This window comes from Oryctolagus cuniculus, chromosome 4 (assembly GCF_051225735.1).
Source record: "Oryctolagus cuniculus isolate XC-2025 breed Fujian yellow rabbit chromosome 4, ASM5122573v1, whole genome shotgun sequence".
NCBI lineage: Eukaryota > Metazoa > Chordata > Mammalia > Lagomorpha > Leporidae > Oryctolagus > Oryctolagus cuniculus.
Window position 1 is genome coordinate 56,269,822 of NC_142870.1, and position 21,590 is coordinate 56,291,411.

General features: G+C 42.3%; 1 protein-coding gene across 6 annotated transcripts in view; it reads left to right on the forward strand.

The window, feature by feature from the left end:
- Window positions 1-21,590, forward strand: part of CEP97 (centrosomal protein 97) — a 31,759-nt gene that overhangs the window by 464 nt on the left and 9,705 nt on the right. For 5 of the 6 annotated variants that reach the window (XR_016233076.1, XM_051819110.3, XM_089331634.1 and 2 more), the window contains exons 2-9: window positions 1,364-1,506; window positions 3,149-3,307; window positions 4,248-4,349; window positions 6,943-7,056; window positions 7,602-7,768; window positions 11,632-11,796; window positions 17,197-17,330; window positions 17,761-18,532. Coding sequence is in view for 5 of the 6 variants with exons in the window: in XM_051819110.3 (XP_051675070.3) it covers window positions 1,364-1,506; window positions 3,149-3,307; window positions 4,248-4,349; window positions 6,943-7,056; window positions 7,602-7,768; window positions 11,632-11,796; window positions 17,197-17,330; window positions 17,761-18,532 (1,756 nt within the window). In the remaining variant the exon portion in view is untranslated. Of the gene's footprint in view, window positions 1-19; window positions 932-1,363; window positions 1,507-3,148; window positions 3,308-4,247; window positions 4,350-6,942; window positions 7,057-7,601; window positions 7,769-11,631; window positions 11,797-17,196; window positions 17,331-17,760; window positions 18,533-21,590 lie in introns of those variants that run through there. The other variant, XM_089331635.1, reaches the window with a different exon arrangement.

The window sequence follows — 21,590 nt, forward strand, 5'->3', positions numbered from 1 at the left end:
GACCTTTCTTGGACAATTTGAGTTCTAGGTGCCCAAGTAGAATTTGTACGGTCTCTCTCTTTTGTTTGATGCATCTCCCTAGAACATTCAGGAAATCTTCCCTCCACCACCACTCCCTAGACTGACTTCTGCACTCTTCCTTTGAAGTAGCCAGTTGCCCTGATGAGTTCTGGAGGCGACCCGGACCCCACGGTTCTCAGTTCTTCAGAAGGGGTCTTGGCATCGGGTTTGGTCGCTGCTCAGTAGAGCGTGGGTGTGGGTGCTTTTGAGGCCGGGAGATACCAGTTTGGGGCGCTGGACGTGAGCTCCTTTTGTTTTGGTTACAGCTCCGAGGCCGGGCTGTAGCCGTCCGAATCGGGAGCCAGGGAGCCAGGCCAGCGATCGAGGCTAGTCTCCACGTTAGATCAGGTGCTCCTTGTCTGGGAGCTATAAAGTAGAGGGGGAGGATTTGGTCGATGGTGTGCAAAAGTGATGCAATTTTCTGAGACAGTACGGCTTTCAACCGATTCTAAGAGAAGTTTGTGATTCCTCACACTCTTAAGAGCCATTAGACAATGGAAAACGTTGAAATCTTCCAGAGCAATCTCGCATTATTATTTACCAAATTAGCCCTAATCTGGGTATAAATTTGAAATTGCCAGTTTTTCTGGCCCCGCCCCTTCTGATAGCTGCTTCTCTTAAGCTCCACCTTCTAGCTCACCAAGACAATTTAACTGACAATTATAGTTAACCTGTACCTAGCACTTTTAGGGAGAGTGCTTTTCTTACAGTATCTCATTTGTAAGGACATTTGTTTTAGAGAAGTAGTAGATCCAGGATTTTTTTTTTCTTCTTTTTCGGCATACTCCCTCCCCACTCTCACCATGGGCAGATTTTGCTGGTAATTACACAGATGTTCAGAGAGGCTAAATGACCTGTCCAGAACCACACGGTGAGTTCAGCCGTGCTATTAGTGGAAGTCAGGATTTCTTGTTCTCTGGAACACCACTTTATGGTGGCTTCTCTTGGAAGACTCCAGAAATTGGGTAGGGTACAGGCAGGATCTAAATATTTGTTATATACTGAAGTGCTTTTATTAAGTGCTGTGTGCCAGGACTGGGGCTAAGTCCTATTCATATGATTTCTCTTAACCCTCACATCAACCTTGTGAAATAGATATGTTTTTTTCTGTTTTATAGACAAATTACCTGAACTGTATGTTGATTTTCAAAGTAGTTTGGGCACATTAGGATCTACCCATCAGAAGTTTAGCACCATTTAAAAAATGCTGTTATTACCGGAGCCGGTTATTACCTAGGTACAAATTATGGAAGTTGTATTTGTTTTACATGTGTTTTCTAACAAATTCTCTTCTCTTTTCAAGGATCAGTTGTCAATTGGTCAGGGCAAGGACTACAGAAATTAGGTCCAAATTTACCCTGTGAAGCTGACATTCACACCTTGATTCTGGATAAAAATCAGATTATTAAATTGGAAAATCTGGAGAAATGCAAACGATTAATACAGGTGGGTATTACCATTCGGAAATTAGTTACATACGACCAGCTTATTCAAAATAACTGACAAGGAGTAACTCTGCAGTTCTCTGCAGTAAATGTTGCCTTAAATTTTACAAGACAGCTTGGGTGCTACATTTAGAATAGACTAGAAAAAGAAAATGTTAAATTTATGTTAGCAAAATATTGTATTACTAAGCTAACCTTTTACATCATGGGAATAAAGAATTCATTCATTTATTCATTTGAAATGTTTATTAGGTCCCTCTTTTATGTCTGCGTTGTTTTAGGTTTTGACTGAGACAATAGAAGGATTCCAGGCTTTTTTTTTTTTTTTTTTTTTTCCAAGATTTTATTTGTTTGAAAGGCACAGTTACAGACAGAGAAGGGGAGAGACAGAGAGAAAGGTCTTCCATTCTCTGATTCACCTCCAAGTGGCCGCAAGGGCCAGAGCTGGGCCAATTCAAAGCCAGGAGCCACGAGCTTCTTCTGGGTCTGCCATGTGGGTGAAGAGACCCAAGCCTTTGGGCCATTTTTCACTACTTTCACAGGTCATAAGCAGAGAGCTGGTTTGGAAATGGAGCAGCTGGGACTTGAACTGGTGCCCATATGGAATGCTAGCACCACAGGCAGAGGATTAGCCTACTATGCCACAGCGCTGACCCCAATTTTTTTTTTTTTAAAGATTTATTTATTTATTTGAAAGAGTAACAGAGAAAGAGAGGGAAAGACAGAAAAAGATTTTCCATCTGCTGGTTCACTTCCTAAATGTCCACAATCTTCTGATTTCCCAAATGTATTAGCAGGAAGTTGGTTGGTTTGGAAGTGGAGGATCTGGGACAAGAACTGTCACCCATATGGGATGTGGGCATAGCAGGAGTGGCTTAAACCACTGTGTCATGCTAGCTCCAAATTCCATTCTTGTGGAGTTTACGTTCTCTCAAATTGTTGTCTTAAAACTGTCTTTAGTAATTGGAAGAGGTCTGATCACTGAGCTTTATCCAATATGTTCCATGCAAATGAAGGATCTTCAAAAACTTGATGAAAAGTGATATAAATTATGAAAGAACTATGCATAACTATGCATGGATTTTACTTTTTTTTTTTCACCAAAATACTCTTGTCTTCTAATTTAATTTCCATGAATTTTTTGAAATACCCTTGTACTCTGAAAAGTACAAATTGGCTTTGTATGTTTGGGAATGTTTGGCCATCTAAGCAAACTTTTTTTTTTTTTTTTTTTTGACAGGCAGAGTTGACAGTGAGAGAGAGAGACAGGGAGAAAGGTCTTCCTTTGCCGTTGGTTCACCCTCCAATGGCCTCTGTGGTCGGTGCGCTGTGGCTGGCGCACTGCGCTGATCCGATGGCAGGAGCCAGGTGCTTCTCCTAGTCTCTCATGGGGTGCAGGACCCAAGCACTTGGGCCATCCTCCACTGCACTCCCGGGCCACAGCAGAGAGCTGGCCTGGAAGAGGGGCAACCGGGACAGAATCCGGCGCCCTGACCGGGACTAGAACCCGGTGTGCTGGTGCCACAGGTGGAGGATTAGCCTAGTGAGCCGCGGCGCTGGCCTTAAGCAAACTTTTAAACCACTGTGATGTGAAAGTCATATATATTTTGTTCTTGGAATAATTATATCTTTCCTTTCCCTAGTTGTCAGTGGCTAATAATCGGCTGGTGCGGATGATGGGTGTGGCCAAACTGACTCAGCTCCGTGTTTTAAATTTGCCTCATAATAGCATTGGCTATGTGGAAGGGCTCAAGGAACTAGTACATTTGGAATGGCTGAATTTGGCAGGAAATAATCTCAAGGTGAACTTTTTTTTTATCAATTAGATTTTAAAATACATATATGAAAAGAAATTCCAGCAGCATAGAAATAAACAAAATAAAAAGCAAAAGTATGCATCCCACTCCCCAGGGATAATCTCTGTTAACATAAACTAAAAAACATTGCATTTGAAACACTTGATATAATGGTCTTTTGTTGTGAACTAAGAATCTAATAACATAAAAAGGTAGATCAAATAATAGAATGCTTAGGAGGGAGATTCTGTCATGCTGAATTAAGCTTTAAGGAAATGTTAAGTGGTACAATGGAGAATAAACTGTTTTAAAGGTTAGGTGATCTGGATTCTAGTCCTGCTTTCACCACTTAGTAACTGTCTAATTTTGGGTAAGTTAGTCCATATCTCTGTGTCTTATTTTTTTATATGCTGGGTGAGGGCCCTAGATTAAATTGTATTAACAACTGCCTTTTATTGAACAATTTATGTAAGTATTATGCGAAACACTTGGTCTGTATTAATGTATGCTATCTCATGACTGCCTATGAAGTATTTGCTCGCTATGGAGATGATGAAATTGAATCACAGAAGTTGGAAAACTAGCCTAAGACCTCACAGCCAGGAAGTTGCAGAGCTTCGATTTAAATCCATACTGTTTGCCTTCACTCTTAACATGTAAACTGTTCCATACCAGCTGTCATATGTTATCTTCAACCTGCAAATATCTAGGATATTATGAGCCACTTACTAGCCTGTTCTTTTAGAGAGATAACAAAGGTAGAAGCTTACAATCTGACAGTTTATTAATTCCGTTAGCACTGTCTCCACTTTGTATTGCTAAGTTCTGCTGCTGTGTTTCCAGTAATAAGGAGAGGAGACAGGAGATTCTTTCAACTACAAGGAACTAGGGAAGAACTTCATTTTGTACTTTATGTGCATTAAATAACATAATTTTCTTGTGATAGGCCATGGAACAAATTAATAGCTGCACATCTCTACAGCATCTCGATTTATCAGATAATAACATACACCAGATAGGTGATCTATCTAAATTGGTATCCCTGAAGGTAAGCATATTTCTATGTCATTTCTGAAATTTTATACCAAAATACCAACAGAAAGTGATCTGAATGTCCTAAACTCAGACTGCAGCATATGAAAAACAGACTTTTTGTTATAAGAATTTTATTAGAATACTAGAAATTAATCATGGAACTTTTGTTATTACTTTTGTTATAACTTTTGTTATTACTTTCAATAACTGATGTATTTACTTTGAAACTGGTGTTTATAGTTATATCAGTCAATTTTCTGTTGCTATAACAGAATAGTTGGGATTGGGTTGTTTGTAAAGAATAGTTTATTTGTCTCATGGTTCTAGAGACTGAGAAAACCAAGAGCATGCCCTCAGCACCAGCACACAGCATCTTTTTGCTGCATCATATCATTCATATGGAAAGACAGACCACATGTCTTCTTCCTCTTCTTATAAAGTCAGAAATGCCATTATAGGGGCCCTACCCTCATGACCTCATCTAATCCATTAACCTCCCACAGGCCCAACCATTAAATACCATCAATATGTGAACTTGGGGATTAAGTTTCTAATGCATGACCTTTTAGGGGACACAGTCAAACCATAGCAGGTTAATTCTCAACTGAATATGACTGAATTCCCTTCATGCTCAATCAACCACTGCTAGTAGCTTTAGCTATATAGTATACATGTTGATGAGCCTTAGCTTAATCCTTCCTGAGCTTGAATCTGCTTTTTTTATTATTATTTTTATTTATGTTCATTTTATTTAAAAGGCAGAGAGAGATTGATTTTCCATCCACTGGTTAATTCACCAGATGACCACAGTAGCCAGAATTGGGCCAGGCTGAAGCTAGGAGCTAGGAACATAATCTGGGTCTTCTAAGTAGGTAGCAGCAAACCTACTACTTGACCCATCATCACCTGTTGCCTCCCATGGTGTGCATTATCAGGGAGCTGGAATTGGAAGCAGAGCCAGGACTTGAGCTCACTAACTTGGATGTGGGATGCTGGTGATCCAAGTGGCTCCTTAACCACTGTGGCAAACACCTGCCCTTTGAATCTGTGTTTTGGACACTGAACATTGTACTTGTATAGTAATAAGAATTAATTATTGAAGTTATTGTCATTTTAATTTAAAAAATAAGCATGTAGGATATAGCACTTTTTATGAAGGGGAATGTATCATGTAATCAAATAAGCAACAGTTGGAATAACAGCTTCAAAAAACATATATAGGCTCAGCGCTCTGGCATAGCAGGTAAAGCTACTGCCTACAGTCCCGGCATCGCATATGGGCGCTGGTTTGAGTCCCAGCACTCCACTTCCAATTCAGCTCTCTGCTATGGCCTGGGAAAACAATGGGAGATGGCCCAAGTCCTTGGGCCCCTGCACCCACATGGGAGACCCAGAGGAAGCTCCTGGCTCCTGGCTTTGGATTGGCACAGATCTGGCCGTTGTGGCCATCTGGGGAGTGAACCAGCAGATGGAAGATTCTCTCTCTCTCTCTCTCTCTCTCTCTCTCTCTCTGCCTCTGCTCTCTGTAACTGTGCCTTTCAAATAAGTAAATAAATCTTGAAACAAAAAAAAATTATATATAGAACTTTTCCTTTGTTTCAATAGATATTAGCGTTAGATGGCCTCATTAAGCCTAGAAGTATTGTCTCAGCTCTGTTTTCCCCAGATCTTTAGCAGAAATCATTTTTAGCAACAATTATTCTAAATCATTTTATGTAGCCAGATGCTGTCCTGATAGATGCTAAAAGAATTCAGATGAACTAGAGGACTATTGAAGGCATGATTATCTGATCAGAATTCTGGGTGTTCAGGTTTATTCTGGATTATTGCTGACTGAATGTTAATCAGCTTCATCTGCAAGTATCACATTCTGCATTCCTCTGGATTTTACTTACTGAGATGATATAATTTCAAGTTATGAGTTGTGGGTATCTCTCTTTTGGAGAATTTACTTTATACATGGTTGTTTTAATGACTTTTTAAAAAATTTATTTATTTTGAAAGATTTACAGAGAGAGAGAGAGAGATCTTCCATCTGCTAGTTGACTCCCCAGATGGCTGGGACAGCTGGTGCTGGGCCAGGCTGAAGCCAGGAGCCGGGCCTTCATCTGGCTCTCCCATGTGGGTGGCAGGAGTCCAAACACTTGGTCATCTTCCATTGCTTTTCCCAAACCATTAGTAGGGAGCACTCATATGGGATGCTGGCATTATAGGCAGTGGCTTAACCTGCTACGTTACAATGCCGGCCTTTTTATTGACTTCTTCAGTTCACTTTTCTCACCCTCTATTTTGATGTTTTAAAAAGATGTGAATAATTGTGTTGACATTTGCTTAATGTCTAATAACTTAAATCTCAGCATGATGGTTACTATACCAAGCATGTGTTCTTAGACAAGTCTTTAAACTTTTTTGAGCTTAGGATGTTTACATGGAAAGAAAAGTTGGACCAGAATACCACCTAGAACCATTTTAACATTATGATGAGATGATGAGAAGTATAATTAAATAGACCACTCTGTTCTCATATATGCTTTTTGATGTTGTCAAGATGGATCAATTTATATATAATCTTTCCATTTATAATTTATGCTGTTTTTACTTTCAAGACCCTGCTTTTACATGGGAACATCATCACTGCCCTTAGAATGGCACCCACTTATCTACCCAGAAGTCTGGCTATACTTTCTTTGGCAGAAAATGAAGTCCGGGATTTGAACGAGGTAAAATTTGAGGGTATTCTGTGGGATCCAGGGAGGTAGAAAGTCCAGAAGAGACACAGGAGAGGGTTGTAAGTTCACTTAGACTGTATCTTGAAAGAAACTGGCATCAAGATGCAACACTTGGCTCTAGATGAACGTTATTTTTCTTTCCACTTTTCCTTAATGTCAGTGGATCATTAAAACTTAATTTCATTTGTAATGCTACAAATACCATTCTACTGGGAGGTGATAGTGATAGAAGGACATCTGTGATACAGGGTTTAATAAGGCACCTTCCCCTGGCTGCTATTATGTTTTCAAAATAGAGTTCTCTCTGCTAGGAAATAGTGTTATTTTCTAAAGGACTTTGTGCCACAGGGACAGATAGCCATATTGTTGAGATTTTGGAAAGTCAGTGGGTAATAGAAGAGTATTACTTGTTGCTTGTCAGTACAAGAGGGAAATTGTTACATTCTCAAATGCTGCCAAAGATGTGTAATCAGCGGAAGCCCTGTGCTTGACACTGAATAGTCCATTTTGTTCAACAAAGCTTTCTTTTGTTCCAGATCTCATTTTTGGCGTCCTTAACTGAATTAGAACAGTTGTCGATCATGAACAATCCTTGTGTGATGGCAACACCTTCCATTCCAGGGTTTGATTATCGGCCATACATCGTCAGCTGGTGCTTAAACCTCAGAGTCCTAGATGGATATATAATTTCTCAGAAGGAAAGGTGAATGTGATCTCTTTTACATCATATTAATCACAAAGCTCCTGAAAAGACTGTTTCTAGCCTCCTGCAGATTAACACACTGAATATTTCTTATAATGTGCCATTAGAAATTAAGAGCAATAGTGCATTCATGTAGTAGACCATGTGCTGGTTATTTAGGATTTTTTTTTCCTTTCTAAAAAAGGATAAGAAATATCTGCTCTAGAGATTGGCACTAGTGAACCCAACGTAGTGCCCAACATACAACAGTTTGATTGCTAAAAGTGCTTTTATTAATCTTTTATTTCAAGCTTGAAACGTTTTTGCATAGAAGCCTTGTATAGGATCTCAGTTCAATTCCACAAAAGCTAGCATATCTGTAATGGAAGTATTCATTATATCTTAGAACCTAATTACCTTGCATAATGATGACTGGGAAAAATGCAGGCAGAATTCCACTTTGGAACCAGTAACAGATGTGTAGATTGGTCTTCCCCTTTGCAAGCCTGTGAACCAGTGCAAGTGGGCATTTCCCTTATCTCTAGATCACTGATGCTTTCTGTGGCTTGAAGCTGGGACCCCTACGGGATGGGGTCTTCAGGACATTGGCTCATGATAGGCGGAATAAGAGCTTCAGGGGAGGTAAGGAACCAAGGGTGTGGCCAGAGGGAGTGGAGTTAGGGAAAGTTGGGTTTGGGATGACTTTATTCTCTTAACTACGCCTCTTTTCACTCTTTGCTTTCAGTAGCTACTCACACACATTCATGGACAATTTTTCTCTATTCCTCCTCACTCTTATTTGTCCTCCATTACTGGAGATCAGCAGTACTTCCTTGGGTTTTCTGATGGGAGGATGAGCAGTACTTTACAGACAGCATTTCCCTGTTTCTTCTTCCCACAGTGTTATGTACTTATGTTGGGGCAGTGAGAATAGAAACTGGGAGCTAGATACTGGTGCTGCTGGTATAGGGTGAGGGACATTTGTTAAGGTTAGTTTTCTTACAAAAAAGGGTGGCAGTTCCTTTTTCCTACAGTAAGTGTTACTCCAAAAACAGATGTTATTTTGTTTTAAACCATGACTAGTTCTTAAGCTAGAATATGTGTCTATTTTGATGAGTTTCACTGGATCTTCCTTTAAGAAAAAGAAGATAAACATATTGGATTTTCCTATGGGAGTAGGACTTGCAGTATTTTCATATCTGAGAAGCAGCATAGTGAAGTGGGCAGAGATAGGGTTTGGTTGAAAGAGATGAGTCAGGACAAGAGGAGGCTTCACATATTTCATGTATTAGCTGCATGGCCTTGGAAAGTTCTTTAGCCTCTCTGAGTCTAAATTTTTTCATCTGTAAAATGTAGGTAATATCATCTAGCTCTCAAGGGTGTTGGGGTTAAGGATACTATATATAACAATGCTCATCATATAGTAAGTACATAATAAATTATCATTATTACATAAGGATAGACTGGGAATCAAAGAATTTGTTGAAATTAAAATGAGTATTTTAAGTTTTTTTTAATTTTTTTTTGAAAGGCACAGTTAGTTACAGAGAGATATTCCAACTACTAGTTCACTCCCCAAGTAGCTGCAACAGCTAGGACTGGGCCAAAATGAAGTCAGGAGCCTGGAACTCCATCTAGTCTCCCACATGGGTGGCAAGGATCCAATCACTTGAGCCAGATTCTGCTGCTTTCCCATGCACGTTAGCAGGGAGCTGGATTGGAAGTGAAATAGCTGGCTCTCATATGGGATGCCAGCATTGCAGGTCACAGCTTAAAAGCACTATGCCATGGCAACCCCAAGTTCGATTTTTTTTTTTTTTTTTTGAAGGGAGTACTAGTATGTGGATTCTTTTGTGAGGCACTCAATATTTGGTTATCTCTTGTGTTATTAGCTACTAATGATCAGTGCCTAAATCCATTAAATCAGTAAGAATTATAAAAGTATAAAGAATTATAAAATTATAAAATTCTATTATCCATTTTCTTTTTGGCTGGCCTGCTTATATGAAGTAACGGTATGATTACTCATTGGTATAGTTTGTATAGGCTAGATAGAATTAATCATACTTATGATTATGCTTATGTTTTATCAGTTACTTTTAGAAAAGTTTATTTACTTATTTGAAATGCAGAACAACAGAGAGAGAGATCTTCCATCCATTCATTCACTCCCCAAATGCCCACAGTAGCTGGGGCTGGACCAAGCTGAAGGCAGGAGCTGGAAACTCCACCTGGGTCTCCCATGTGGATGGCAGGGCCTCAAGTACTTGAGCCATCATCTGCTGCTTCCAGGGTGTGCATTAGCAGAAAGCTGGATTGGAAGTAGAGGCAGGATTCAATTCTAGGCACTCCAACATCTTAACAGTGGCTTAACTTTCTGGGCCATGGCATCCACTCTTTATCAGTTTCTTATACTGTTTAAGGTTTCTTTTATTTGTTTGAAAGGCGCATTTACAGAGAGAGGGATAGGGAGAGAGTGTTCACTAGTTCACTTTGCTAATGAACTAGGCTAGTGAACATCCGCTAGTTCACTCCCCAAAAGGCCCCAACAGGCAAAGCTGGGCAGGCCGAAGCCAGGAGCCCAGAGCTGCTTCTGGATTTACCACATGGGTGCATGGGCCCAAGAACTTGGACAGTCCTCCCCTGGTTTCTCAGGCATGTTAGCAGGGAGCGGGATCAGAAGTGGAGCAGCCGGGTCTTGAACTGGCACCTAAATGGAATGCTGGTGCTTTAGTTGGCGGCTTAACCCACTGCACCACAGTGCCAGCCTCTTTTTTATCAGTTTTTAAAAATAAGTTGATGGTTCATTAACGTCCTCCAACTATGACCAGTTAGCCTTTTTCTAAAACTGTCATTGTGATCTAATGGTTTCAAGTATAATTAATGTTTTTAGGTACTCTAGTTTGACAAAATTAATGGAGGAAATATTATTCCTTCCTGAAAATATTTTTAAAATAGTTGGAATCATTAGTGCAACTCTGTGGAAGAAAAATACTTAAAACATTAGAGTAATGGAAGTGAGTCAGAAAGAGATTTTTTTTTTATATTTTTTATTTATTTATTTGACAGGTAGAGTTACAGACAGTGAGAGAGAATGAGAGAAAGGTCTTTCTTCCGTTGGTTCACCCCCCAAATGGCCGCTACGGCCGGTGCTGTGCCAGTCTGAAGCCAGGAACCAGGTGCTTCCTCCTGGTCTCCCCTGCAGGTGCAGGCACCCAAGCACTTGGGCCATCCTCCATTGCCTTCCCGGGCCACAGCAGAGAGCTGGACTGGAAGAGGAGCAACCGGGACTAGAACCCGGCACCCATGTGGGATTCTGGTGCCGCAGGCGGAGGATTAGTCAAGTGAACCATGGCGCTGGCCCAGAAAGAAATGCTTTTTTGTTTTTCTTTTTAATTTATTTTTTGACAGGCAGAGTGGATAGTGAGAGAGAGAGAGAGAGAGACAGAAAGGTCTTCCTTTTCCATTGGTTCACCCTCCAGTGGCCGCTGCAGCTGGTGCTGCGGCCGGCGCACCATGCTGATCCAAAGCCAGGACCCAGGCGCCTCTCTCCTGGTCTCCCATGTGGGTGCAGGGCCCAAGCACTTGGGCCATCCTCCACTGCCTTCCTGGGCCACAGCAGAGAGCTGGACTGGAAGAGGAGCAACTGGGACAGAACCGGTGCCCCGACTGGGACTAGAACCCGGGGTGCCGGCACCACAGGCGGAGGATTAGCCAAGTGAGCCACGGCACTGGCCAGAAAGATATGTTTTTAAAACTTCAGAGAATATTATTCTGAGAAACATCCTGTATAAAGGCAAATTAAGAAGGATGATAATTGTTGCTTATTAGTATATTTTGATTAGAAAGAGTCATCTGCTCTTCTTTATTTCTCAAAATTCCAGTTTGAAAGCTGAATGGCTCTATAGTCAAGGCAAAGGGAGAGCATATCGGCCAGGGCAGCATATTCAGCTTGTCCAGTATCTGGCTACAGTCTGTCCTCTCACTTCTACACTGGGTCTGCAAACTGCAGAGGATGCCAAACTAGAGAAGATTCTGAGCAAGCAGAGGTAAGTGCATTTACTTGTGGCTGCTAATGAATTCACAGGTAGAAATGTCTGAGTCTTTCCTATGGTGAGAGTACACTGGAGGCAAGTGTTGCAGCTCACATTTCTGGGCTTTCAAGGATCTTTGGCAAGAAACACACTTGGTAGTGATGTCTTTTTTCTTTTTCTTTTTTTTTTTTTTTTTTAAGTTTTTACTTACCTATTTGAAAGGCATAGAGACAGACATTTCCCATCTACTGGTTCACTTCCCATGTACCTGCAACATCCAGGACTCATCCAGGCTCAAACTAGGAACTAGGAACCCAATCCAGGTCTCCCCTTTCTTGAAACATTAGTTGCTGTCTGCCAGGGTATACGTTGGAGCTGAGACTCAAACTCAAGCGCTCTGGTACGAGATATAGGCGTTACAAACAGTGTGTTAACCACTACACCCAATGCCTGCCCCCTTATATGAGTTTTTAAGTACTAACATTAAGAAGTATGAGTATTCAAAAATTATGAATGTCATCCTGGCCAGTGGGGACCACTGGCCTTGGGGGACAGACAGAGCCCTCCAAGTGTCCCAGAGGAACATGGGCTGCAGCCCACAGACCAACAACTTGACACAAACCTCAGGAATTGTACTAAACCCCTGCCCCTAACTCTGCCCTCTGCTTCCACCAGCCCCTCTCCCTTAACTGCCAGCTGGTCCTGGGGACCACAACCTCTGCCAGCCCCAACAACTGCCCTGTCCAGTCCAGCCCAGCCCCTTCACAACCCTGAAATCACATACTATAGAAGGATGTGGATTAATTTTATTTTTATTCTTTAAATTAAGGTGATAAAAGTTGCCAAAGATACTACTGAATTCTCACATTTCAGGAAGCAAACAAAAAAATCTTTTGAGGAGAGACTTGCTGGATTGACCAGAAAAAGCAAAGAACTTTTGTTATTGTTTGTGGGGGTTTTTAGTGTTTTCATGTGTGTGTATTTTTTAAACTGCCTGGTACCAAAAAACAAACAAACAAACAAAACCACAGAACAGAAATCAAAGTGAAATTGTCATTTCAATCTTGTGAGGCTTTCTGGATGGGTGAGTGTGTGCAAGGGCAGGAGTGAGGGCCAGGCTTGGGGCTGCTGCAGGTGTGACTGGAACCCAGCAGAGAGACACTTGTGCTTGCTAAGATGGCTGCTGCTCCTGCCTTTCCTTTTGAGATTAAGGAAAAATCAAACAAAGTAAAAAAGACAAAAAAAAAGTGTGTGTATATATATATATATACACCAGTAAACGTAAAAGGCTGGACCAGAACAAGCCAAGCTCAAGTAGGTCATGTCAAAATTTGCAGGCTCGGTGCAACTCAACCAGGAGCATTCCTCCTCTTCGGTGATGTGACCTTGGAAGTCCTGTTTGTATAAAGACATCCTTCCTTCTAAGGGGTGTCCCCCAGCCCCTTCCAGGGTCTCCTCTGGAAATGAGGACCATGTTTGCACTATTGGGAACCCTGGGGGCTATACAGGAACAGCCCTGCTCCACATGGTGGAACCCAAACAGGGGTCTGGGCTCCCCAGCTCCCCCCTTCTAATATTTATTTCTATTTATTATTTAAAAGAGTTGCAGAGAGAGGTAGAGACAGAGGGAGAAAGGTTTTCCATCTACTGGTTCACTCCCCGTATGGCTGCAACAGCTGGAGCTGAGCTGATCCAAAGCCAGGAGCCAGGAGCTTCAGGGTCTCCCACATAACTGCAGGGTCCCAAGCACTTGGGCCATCTACTGCTTTTCCAGGCCATAGCAGAGAGCTGGGTCAGAAGTAGAGCAGCCAGGACTCAAACTGGCACACATATGGGACATCGGTGCCACAGGCAGGGGCTTTAACCTGTTGTGCCACATCACTAGCCCATCCACATCCCATTCTTCCCTAGGTCAGTGACAGTCCCAGGTAGCTGGGATTGTAGGAGGTAAAATAGAAATGAAAACAAACAGGAGGGGCCAGCGCTGTGGTGCAGCAAGTTAATGCCCTGGCCTAAAGTGCCGGCATCCCATATGGATGCTGGTTTGAGACCCAGCTGCCACTTCCGATCCAGCTCTCTGCTATGGCCTGGAAAAGCAGTAGAAGATGGTCCAAGTCCTTGGGCCCCTGCACCCACATGGGAGACCTAGAAGAAGCTCCTGGCTTTGGATTGGCATAGTTCCGGTCATTGCAGCCAACTGGGGAGTGAACCATTGGATGGAGGACCTCTCTCTCTGCCTTTCCTTCTCTCTCTGTAACTCTTTCAAATAAATAAATAAATCTTAAAAAAAAGAAGCAATCTAAATTAAAAAAAGAAAACAGTGAAAAAAATTTTTTAAACCAACAAAGAAAGCAAAAATCCTTTTTTGAGAAAGATATTTATATTTGCAGTTATATTTATTTTTTAACATTTATTTATTTATTTGAAAGAGTTAGAGAGAGGGAGAGGGAGATCTTCCATCTGCTGGTTCACTCCCCAGAAGACCACAATGACCAGAGCTGGGCCACACCAAAGCCAGGAGCCAAGAGCTTCATCCACGTCTCCCATGTGGGTGGCAAGAGCCCAAATACTTGGGCCATCTTCTTCTGCTTTTCCCATGCTCATTAGCAGGGAGCTGGATCAGGAGTGGACCAACTGGGACAAGAACTGATGCCCATATGGGATCTGGCATCACAGGGGGTGGCTTTATCTACTACCCCACATTGCAAGCTCATGTAATTTTATTTTAAAAAGTTATTTAAGCTAAGGAAGCAGGCTTTCTGGAAGTGGGGATGGGAGATGGGTGGCACAGGACATGTCAAGAGCTGTAACCTCAGAAGGCAGAAGAGTAGCTTGAATACACAGACTTACTCCAAGGGTACAGTCAGGACTGCCAGAAACCTGCAGATGAGAGTCCAGATGCCCAGGCCCCCACATGCCCCACTCAGGCCCAGACCCAAAGTTCTTTGGCTTGGGGGGCTCAGAGCACAGAGCAGACATTCCATAGAGAATCAGAGTCATTATAAAGCCTGGGAGATTGGGGCTGGTGCCGTAGCTCAATTGGTTGGTTAATCCTCCACCTATGGCACCGACCTCCCATATGGGCACCGGGTTCTAGTCCCAGTTGTTCCTCTTCCAGTCCAGCTCTCTGCTGTGGCACAGAAGGGCAGTGGAGGATGGCCCAAGTGCTTGGGCCCTGCACCTGCATGGGAGACCAGGAGGAAACACCTGGCTCCTGGCTTTGGATCGGCGCAACACGCCAGCCGTGGCGGCCGTTTGGGGAGTGAACCAACGAAAGGAAGACCTTTCTCTTTGCTTCCTAGTTAACAATGCCCAAAAGGTACAAGTTTGCTAACTAGGTATTTTTTGTAATATTCATTTATTTCATTTTCATCTACTTGAAAGGCAAAAATACAAAGAAAGAAAGAGACATCTTCTATCTGCTGGTTTACTCCCCAAATGCTTGCAACAGTAAGGACTGGTCCAATTGGAAGCCAGAACTCAATTCAGGTCTCCCACATGGATGACAGGGGCCCAAGTACTTGAGCCATCATCTGCTGTCTCTCTAAAAAAGAAAGAAAGAAAGCCAGCCAGCCAGCCTGGGAGATTTAAAAACAAACAAACAAAAAAATCAACTGACAAAAATGCACTTTTTAGGGTGGGGAGAGAGAAGCTTTAAAAGTAGTAAAGAAAAAAACAACAAAAAGACAAAAGCAGGAAAAAATTCATTTTTCTTGTACATTAAAAAAATCGCTGGGACTGGCACTGTGGCACCGTGGGTTCACGCCCTGGTCTGAAGCACAGGCATCCCATATGGGCACCAGTTGTAGTCCTGGCTGCTCCTCTTCCAATCCAGCTCTCTGCTATGGCCTGGGATAGCAGTAGAAGATGGTCCAAGTGCTTGAGCCCCTGCACCCACGTGGGAGACCCAGAAGAAGCTCCTGGCTCCTGGCTTCAGATCGGCGCAGCTCCAGCCATTACAGTCATCTGGGGAATGAACCAGCAGATGAAAGACTTCTCTCTGTCTCTACCTCGCACTGAAACTCTTTCAAATAAATAAAATAAATCTTGAAAAAAATAAAAATCACTAAATGTAGGCTGCTACAACTACTGCCACCTCAAAAGAAAAAGTGCAAATATAACTGGAAGTATTCAGTAGTCACTGAAACCAGAGATCCTGCTTTTATTTTTTTTTAAGATTTATTTATTATTTTTATTTGAAAGTCAAAGTTATGGCCAGTGCCACGGCTCACTCGGCTAATCCTCCACCTGCAGCACCGGCACCCTGGGTTCTAGTCCCGGTCAGGGCGCTGGATTCTGTCCCGGTTGCCCCTCTTCCAGGCCAGCTCTCTGCCGTGGCCCGGGAGGGTAGTGGAGGATGGCCCAAGTGCTTGGGCCCTGTACCTGCATGGAAGACCAGGAGAAGCGCCTGGCTTCTGGCTTCGGATCAGCGCGGTGTGCCGGCCACAGTGGCCATTGGGGGGGTGAACCAACGGAAAAAGGAAGACCTTTTTCTCTGTCTCTCTCTCTCACTGTCCACTCTGCCTGTTTAAAAAAAAAAAAAAAAGAAAGAAAGTCAAAGTTACACAGAGAGAGGAGAGGCAGAGAGATAGAGAGGTCTTCCATCCAATGGTTCACTCCCCAACTGGCCGCAGTGGCCGGAGCTGCGCTGATCCGAAGCCAGGAGCCAGGAGCTTCTTCCAGGTCTCCCACGTGGATGCAGGGGCCCAAGGACTTGGACCATCTTCTTACTGCTTTCCCAGGCCATAGCAGAGAGCTGGATTGGTAGAAGAGCAGCCAGGACTAGAACTGGCACCCATATGAGATGCCCGCACTTCAGGCCAGGGCGTTAACCTGGTGTGCCACAGCACCAGCCCCTATCCTGCTTTTAAATATTTGTGCAAGTTGATTATGTGCATATGAGGGTGTCTCTGCAATTTAAAAATGTTTCTTCACCTTTTGTATCCTATCATTCTGATGAGATTTGTTGATTTAGTAGTGATTAATGGTACCTAATTTGGTGGTGGACATTGTGGTGCAACTTGTTAAGCTGCTGCTTAGGACACCAGCATCCCATACTAGAGGGCTGGTACTTGAACTTCTTATTCTACTTCCTGCTGTTCACACCCTTGGAGACAGCGGATGATGGCTCAAGTACTTGGGCCCCTGCCATCCATGTGGGAGACCTGAATTGAGTTCTGGCTTCCAACTGGACCAGTCTTTACTGTTGCAAGCATTTGGGGAGTAAACCAGCAGATGGAAGATGTCTCTTTCTTTGTATTTTTGCCTTTCAAGTAGATGAAAATAAAATAAATGAATATAACAAAAAAATACCTAGTTAGCAAACTTGTACCTTTGGGGCATTGTTAACTAGGAAGCAGAAAGCCTTCTATTTATGGGTTATGTTAGATCCCAACAGATGTTATTGATTTTTAGGTTTCATCAGAGACAGTTGATGAACCAAAGCCAAAATGAAGAGTTGTCTTCACTTGCTCATGTTGAAACAAGGGCAAACCTTGTACCTGAGCATTCAAGTCCTGTTCAGGATTGCCAATTAGTCCAGGAAAGCGGTAAGAAATTAATTGATCTCTGATTGCTTTTTGCCAAATTGTTTGATTTGCTGACTATATTAAACAGAAAAAAAAGGGCCATTTTTTAGTTTTTCTATTAGTTTGTTAACTCAAGTGATGATTTGGGTCTTTTATTTATGGATATGCAAATGTGTATGTATATATATATATAGTTACTATCATATTTCCAGCTTTTAAACAAAGATTGTTACCTTTTCTTTAGACCTGATGTTTTGATTATTCTTAGGATTATATGAAGAATTAATTTTATTAAAAATGTTTGGTTTGATGTTTTAGACATATTGGAGGAAATAAATGAAGGCTTTTTGTATTTTATTATATTTCAGGAATTAGATTTCATTAAAAGTATATAACTAAAAAACTCTTTAAATATTTAGTGGTTTAAAAGATACTATCTTGATTCTTCTAGAACCCTTCATCCAAGTCAATTCTTGGGTTGGGATAAGCAATAATGACGACCAATTGTATGCTGTTAAGAATAACTTCCCACCTTCTGTGCATACTGCAAGATATTCTCGAAATGACCTACACCTTGAAGACATACAGACTGATGAGGACAAATTAAACTGTAGCCTTCTCTCTTCAGAATCTACTTTTATGCCAATTACTTCAGGACTATCTCCAGTCTCTCCTACAGTTGAGCTGAAGTTACAGGGCATTAACTTGTGCCTAGAAGATGATGATGTTACAGATGAATCTATGATACGACTGGAAAACCAGAACTTGGATAAGGAAGAGGAAAAGTCTTTATGGGCTGCAAATGAGAATTGTGTTCAACCGATAAAAAATGAGATGAGTAAAGAGGTAAATGAGAAAAGTAGGCTGTTACCTTGTTCTGAGCCAACACTAGTCAGTGCTGTCCTAAAGGATGATAACCATAATCTTACATCTTCTCCTGAGTCAGTTGGACACATCTCTCATATACAGCCAGACAGTGAAGAAACTATGTCTCAAACAGCTTCAGAAAAAGTTCCCTGCAGGGTTTTAACCCAGAGATCTGTTGCTTTGGGAGAAGATAAAATTGCACTTCAGAAGTTGAATGAGGCAGCCACTAAGCTTCAGGCCTGTTGGCGGGGCTTTTATGCCAGGAACTACAACCCTCAAGCCAAAGATGTGCGCTATGAAATCCGGCTGCGCAGAATGCAGGAGCACATTGTCTGCTTAACTGATGAAATAAGGAGGTGGGTTAAAAATCCTGTTGGAGTTCTGTTTTGTTGGTTTGGAGTGTCAAGTTCTTTTTTTCTTTCTTTTTTTCCTTTTTAAGATTTATTTATTTGAAAGGCAGAGGTATAGAGAGAGAAGGAGAGACAAAGAGACAGAGAGACAGAGAGAGAGATCTTTTATCTACTGGTTCACTCCTCAAATGCCCACAACAACCATAGCTAGGCCTGGCCAAAGTCAGCAGCCAGGAGCTTTTTCCTGGTCTCCCACATAGGTACAGGGGCCCAAGGACTTGAACCATTCTCTTCTGCTTTCCCGGATACATTAGCAGAGAGCAACTGGAATAGAAGTGGAGCAACTGGAATTCAAACCAGTGCCCATATGGGATGCTGGCGCTGGAGGCCATGGCTTAACCTGTTGTGCCACAGTGCCAGCCCCAGGTTCTTCTTTTTAACATCCTAAATATATATTTTTTTGACAGGCAGAGTGGACAGTGAGAGAGAGAGAGAGAGACAGAGAGAAAGGTCTTCCTTTTCCGTTGGTTCACCCCACATTGGCCACTGCAGCTGGTGCACTGTAGCTGGCACGCTGCGGCTGGTGCACCGCGCTGATCCGAAGCCAGGAGCCAGGTGCTTCTCCTGGTCTCCCATGGGGTGCAGGGCCCAAGCACTTGGGCCATCCTCCACTGCCCTCCCAGGCCACAGCAGAGAGCTGACTGGAAGAGGAGCAACCAGGTCAGAATCCGGCGCCCCGACTGGGACTAGAACCCGGTGTGCTGGTGCCGCAGGCGGAGTATTAGCCCATTGAGCTGTGGCGCCGGCCTAACATCCTAAATATTTCTTCAAGATTTATTTATTTATTTGAAAGTCAGAATTACACAGCGAGAAGGAAAGGCAGAGAGAGGGAAAGGCCTTCCATCCAATGGTTCACTCCCAAATGGCCGCAATAGCCGGAGCTGCACCAATCAGGAGCCAGGAGGGGGACCTCCGGATCTCCCATGCAGGTACAGGGGTCCAAGGACTTGGGCCATCTTCCACTGCTTTCCCAGGCCATAGCAGAGAGCTGGATCGGAAGTGGAATAGCTGGGTCTTGAACCGTGCCCATATGGGATGTCAACACTTCAGGTGGTGGCTCTACCTGCTACACCACAGTGCCGGTCCCAACATCCTAAATATTTTAACCTGAAACATATAAGTGTACATTTTTCAATCTTTTGAAGTCCAATCGAGGTTTTTCTTCTTTGCTGTTTGGAATCCAGCATTCTTTCAGCATAAGCCAAGGCATAAGAAAATCTGTAACATTTCTAATTTGAATATATTTAAAGTAAAACAGGACCATAAATATATGAATATAAAAACTATTGAGTGAATAATTCTGGATATTTATGATTTTTTCATCAGTCCTTCCAAGTTGGGATCCAGAAGCAATTTGTTGTTGTGCTTTTTGTTTTTTTCTGGTTTTTTGTTTGTTTGTTTGTTTAAGATTTATTTGAAAAACAGAGTGACAGAGATCTTCAATCCACTGATTCACTCCCCAAATGGCCACAGTGGACAGCACTGGGCCAGGCCTGAGCCAGGAGCCGGGAGCTTCTTCTGGGTCTCCCACAAGGATTTAGGGACCCAAGGACTGGGCCATTTTTCATTGCTTTTGCAGGCCATTTAGCAGGGAGCTGGATCAGAAGTGAAGCAGCTGACATTTTAGCTGGTATCCATATGGGATGCTGGTGCTGCAGGCAACAGCTTTAACCACTCTGCCATGGCGCCAGCCCCAAGCTTTTTTTTTTTTTTTTTTTAGATAAATTTTAAGTTTACATTATAGTCAAAGGCTGATGGCTCTATTAAATAAAGAATTCAACAAATAAAAAGCAAAAAGAGCATTCTAGAAGGTAAATGGGCAAGAGCTATTAAACAATAATCAAAGGAAAAGATGTTCAACTTTGGTCATATAAATTTTAAAGTAGTCGCAAAATCATTAAAACTATAATAGTATATAATTCCTTTCAATTTATTTAACAAAGATTTAATACAAAGTTTGACAAAGTATTGTATTTGTAGCAGTGCTGATACACATGAAATATCTTTAATTATTATTATTTTTTTAAATTTTAGCTCCTACATTCAATGGAGAACATGTGGTATTTGTCTTTATGCGTCTAGCTTGTTTCACTCAGCATAATGTCGTACAGTTCCAACCATTTACTGCAAATGATAGAATTTCTTTCTTTTTTATAGCTTCATAATATTCCTGTGTTTATGTGTATGTGTGCGTATAAATACACACACCAATATTTTCTTTATCCATTCATCTGATGATGGATACCTTAGTTGATTCCATATTTTCACTATTGTGAATATTGCTGCTATAAACATGGTGGAACAGATATCTCTTTGATACAATAGGTTTGTGTCTTTTGTGTATATACCCAGTGGTGGAATTGCTATGTCATATGGCAGGTCTATACCTAGTTTTTTAAGAAATCTCCATAATCTGAGGCCGGTGCTGTGGTGCATTAGGTTAATCCTCCACCTGCAGCACCGGCATCCCATATGGACGCCAGTTCTAGTCCCGGTTGCTCCTCTTCCAGTCCTGCTCTCTGCTTGGCCAGGGAGGGCAGTAGAGGATGGCCCAAGTGCTTGGGCCCTGCACCCGCATGGGAGACCAGGAGGAAGCACCTGGCTCCTGGCTTCAGATCAGCGCGGTGTGCTTGCTGCAGCAGCCATTGGTGGGTGAACCAATGGAAAAAGGAAGACCTTTCTCTCTGTCTCTCTCTCTCTCTTACTGTCCACTCTGCCTGTCAAAAAATTTTTTTTGAAAAGAAATATCCATAATCTTTTCCGTAGTGGCTGCACTAATTTTCATTCCCACCAGCAGCATATGAATTCTCTTTTCTCTATTTCCTTGATAGCATTTGTTGCTCTCTGTCTTTTGGATAATAGCCATTGTGACAGGAGTGGGGTGATACTGTAGATTTGGTTTGCATTGCCATGATGGCTGGTGATACTGAACTTTTTTCCATATATTTGTTAACCACTTGTATTTCTTCTTTTGAGAACTGTCTATTCAGTCCTTTGCCCATTT